Source organism: Carya illinoinensis, chromosome 14 (genome assembly GCF_018687715.1).
Source record: "Carya illinoinensis cultivar Pawnee chromosome 14, C.illinoinensisPawnee_v1, whole genome shotgun sequence".
Taxonomy (NCBI): Eukaryota; Viridiplantae; Streptophyta; class Magnoliopsida; order Fagales; family Juglandaceae; genus Carya; species Carya illinoinensis.
Window position 1 is genome coordinate 18,094,915 of NC_056765.1, and position 3,727 is coordinate 18,098,641.

At 39.0% G+C, this 3,727-nt stretch overlaps 1 protein-coding gene across 1 annotated transcript; it reads left to right on the plus strand.

Annotated features, from left to right (window-relative positions):
• Nucleotides 1-806: 806 nt before the first annotated feature.
• LOC122295056 (high-affinity nitrate transporter 2.1-like) lies at nt 807-2,866 on the plus strand. The gene is made up of 3 exons (XM_043104079.1): nt 807-1,662; nt 1,773-1,888; nt 2,140-2,866. Exons 1-3 carry the CDS (start codon nt 853-855, stop codon nt 2,804-2,806), a joined length of 1,593 nt encoding a protein of 530 aa, XP_042960013.1. The 5' UTR covers nt 807-852; the 3' UTR covers nt 2,807-2,866.
• The last annotated feature ends 861 nt before the right edge of the window (nt 2,867-3,727 follow it).

A 3,727-nucleotide genomic window follows, 5' to 3' on the forward strand; every position in this document is an offset into this window, starting at 1 on the left:
AATTGTCTTGGTAGCTGTACGGCCAGATGATTGAATACATTAATTAAAGCTTTCCTGCGAGGTAGACTTTACTGGAGGATCCAATACATTGCTAGAGAAGGGAACCATGCAGTACTGCATCAAATGGCTAAATTGGCTCTGTCATGTGAAGAGGAGTCAGTATGGTTAGAAGATGGTCCGGATTGGATCAAGAATTGTATTCATCATCTTTTCTAATTGTAGAAATTGTTTGATTTAAAAAATTATAAGAAATTCTGATATATAACGGGAAATTATACATTTGCCGCCCCCTTCCCCTTTCTTATTTTGTCATAAACCATGCTAAAACAGGATTAAACACAAATAAATTTAGCAAGATCTACCGGCACGTACGCACGTACGGCAAGACAATTGATGAGGTCAACTCCCACTCCCACGACCTTTCTATGTGAATTAAACAGCTTACCTCTTAGTCTATTCATCAAGGGAACAGCTCACATTAAATTCCAATAAAAAAAAAAGCTTATAAATTCGTCACACGACATCGTGACGTACCCATCTAAAAGAGCTATCTGATCCCTTGGGATATACGATGGGGCCTTTTCGTGTTTGTAAACAAGATGCATGCGGCGACATGGATTCTTTCAAATGTTTTTATCAAAATTTCTTTACAATTGTGTGCATTATTGGTTGTTCCAAATTTAACAATGTCAGCGGATATAACAGTATAAATACTACTCCATCCTCGAGTACTCCTCACACAACAATTACTCTAGCTAGCTAGTTATTCCATTATAAGCTTTTCCCGTATTCGCTCGGTACTTCACAGTACTCCCAGACCAGAGCTTTCTAAAGAAGGAGGGAGAGTTAACAATGGCTGAAATTGAACAATCTCCAGGAAGCTCCATGCATGGAGTGACAGGCAGAGAACAAAGCTTTGCCTTCTCTGTTGCTTCCCCTATAGTCCCAACTGATACAACTGCAAAATTTGCTTTACCTGTTGATTCTGAGCACAAAGCCAAGGTTTTCAAGATTTTCTCCTTTGCCAATCCTCATATGAGAACCTTCCACCTTTCTTGGATTTCCTTCTTTACCTGTTTTGTCTCTACTTTTGCTGCGGCTCCCCTAGTTCCCATCATCCGTGACAACCTAAACCTAACCAAACGAGACATTGGTAATGCTGGAGTTGCTTCTGTCTCGGGAAGCATCTTCTCTAGGCTCGTAATGGGTGCAGTTTGCGACCTGTTAGGGCCAAGATATGGCTGTGCATTTCTTATTATGCTTTCAGCTCCAACTGTTTTCTGCATGTCGTTTGTGTCAGATGCTGGAGGCTACATAGCTGTGCGTTTCATGATTGGATTTTCTCTGGCAACTTTTGTGTCATGCCAATACTGGATGAGCACGATGTTTAACAGCAAGATTATTGGTCTTGTAAATGGCACTGCTGCCGGCTGGGGCAACATGGGTGGAGGAGCGACTCAGCTCATAATGCCTTTGCTCTATGACTTGATTAGGCGTGTTGGTGCCACCCCTTTCACTGCCTGGAGGATAGCCTTCTTTATCCCTGGTTGGCTTCATGTTATCATGGGAATCTTGGTCTTAACCCTAGGCCAAGACTTGCCTGATGGAAACCTCAGTGCCTTACAGAAGAAAGGTGACGTTGCCAAAGATAAATTCTCCAAGGTCAGTACTACTTTTCTTGGACTTACATATAATTATATCTTTATTTTTCCATCTTTCAAATTAAAGAGTACTCATGAAAATCGAACTAATTTTGTTTTATGAATGATCAGGTGCTATGGTATGCCATCACAAACTATAGGACATGGATTTTTGTCCTCCTCTATGGCTACTCCATGGGTGTTGAATTGAGCATAGATAATGTCATCGCTGAGTATTTCTATGATAGGTTAGTTTACTTTCTCCTCCTTTGTATTGAGTTATATTAGCTACAAGTTTGATGTCTAATACCCCACTTACTGTGAGAAATATTATACTCATTAATAGAGCCAAATATTTCCATGATGTAGCATGTTTTTACATCAGTGCTAATGTATTTGGTGCATCAGTAAAGAAGCTTAATTGCAAATAAATTTATTTCATTCGCAATATTTTCTCACAGTAAGTATTAGAGCTAACCCTCTGCTTACTGTTGGACAGGTTTGACCTAAAGCTTCACACTGCCGGAATCATTGCTGCCACCTTCGGCATGGCCAACCTCCTTTCTCGTCCCTTTGGAGGTTATGCCTCTGACTTAACAGCTCGATATTTTGGCATGAGAGGCAGGCTTTGGACCCTATGGATCCTCCAAACTCTAGGAGGAGTCTTCTGCATCTGGCTTGGCAGAGCCAATTCACTTACTATTGCAATCTTGGCAATGATCCTCTTCTCAATTGGAGCTCAAGCTGCATGTGGAGCAACTTTTGGCGTCATCCCTTTCATTTCCAGGCGATCACTCGGAATCATATCAGGCTTGACTGGGGCTGGTGGGAACTTCGGCTCTGGGTTAACCCAGTTAGTATTCTTCACAAGCTCGACATTCTCAACTGCAACAGGTCTTTCAATGATGGGGGTCATGATTGTGTGCTGCACTCTACCTGTGACATTGGTTCACTTCCCACAGTGGGGGAGCATGTTCCTTCCACCTTCTAAAGACGTGAAGAAGTCAACCGAAGAGTTCTATTATGCCTCAGAGTGGAATGAGAACGAGAAGCAGAGGGGTTTGCACCAGCAAAGTCTCAAGTTCGCAGAGAACAGCAGATCTGAGCGTGGCAAGCGTGTGGCCTCAGTTCCAACTCCAGCTGAGTCAACACCAGCCCATGTTTAGACCATATTAAGCCAAGATCAAAGTCATGGATGGCGCATGGTGCAATCAGTTAGGACAGACCAATAATGGGAGCAAATATTAAGGCTGTCTGTCTTGGTACCAGCCTCTCATAATTTCCCTGTTATATATTTGTTTCCTTATTTAGAATACATGCATGCTAATATACAGTTGTTTATTGTGGAGTTGTTGGTGAAATAGGAACTTATACATGTGGATGATTCTGAAAGATTCATGTGGAGTCGTTCAATGGAATCCTACATGTAATATATGGAGTTATATATCAATGCAAATCCAATGCATGTATACGTAATGCAGTGGATCTATCTGGTCTAGAGTTTTCCGTACATGGCATTCCATGATTGGTTGTATTCCAAAGCTTTTTGACGTTTATAACTCTCAATTATTTACTGTGTTTCAGGCCCGTCTTTGTACGAGAGGAACAAGAGAAAACGACAAAAATAAAGAAATATTAAAGGCATGCCTCTGTTCTCTTGTGTTCGTGTGAAAAGAGCCTTGGTTTGATTATTCACAAGACAGATAAAAAAAAAAAAAAATGTAAATAGTAATAGATAGTTTGTTAATAGTAAACAAAAAATTTCAATTAAGATATTTTAAGGATTTTTAGAGAATGATGAGAACAAAAGTTGAATATATAAAAATATTATAAAATTAAAATATTGTTAGAATATAATTTTTTAATGTTATATTTCTTTTAAGTTTTGAAAAAGTTGAAATTTTTTTGTGTTTTTTAAAAGTTACAAAAGTCGTAATAATTAGATAAAAAAATTAAAAAATTGAAACTTTAATAATGAAAAGTATTTGTATTTGAATGGTATTTAGATATTGAAAACTTGAAATGAGGTGGGATAATCTAATTGAGATCATCTATAAAACCAAACGGTTCCTAAGCATTCATGATTA

Coding starts and splice junctions, on each gene's coding strand:
- LOC122295056 (XM_043104079.1), top strand. CDS start 853: ATGGCTGAAATTGAACAATCTCCAGGAAGCTCCATGCATGGAGTGACA. Junction 1,663..1,772: donor CCAAAGATAAATTCTCCAAG/GTCAGTACTACT, acceptor ATGAATGATCAG/GTGCTATGGTATGCCATCAC. Junction 1,889..2,139: donor GCTGAGTATTTCTATGATAG/GTTAGTTTACTT, acceptor ACTGTTGGACAG/GTTTGACCTAAAGCTTCACA.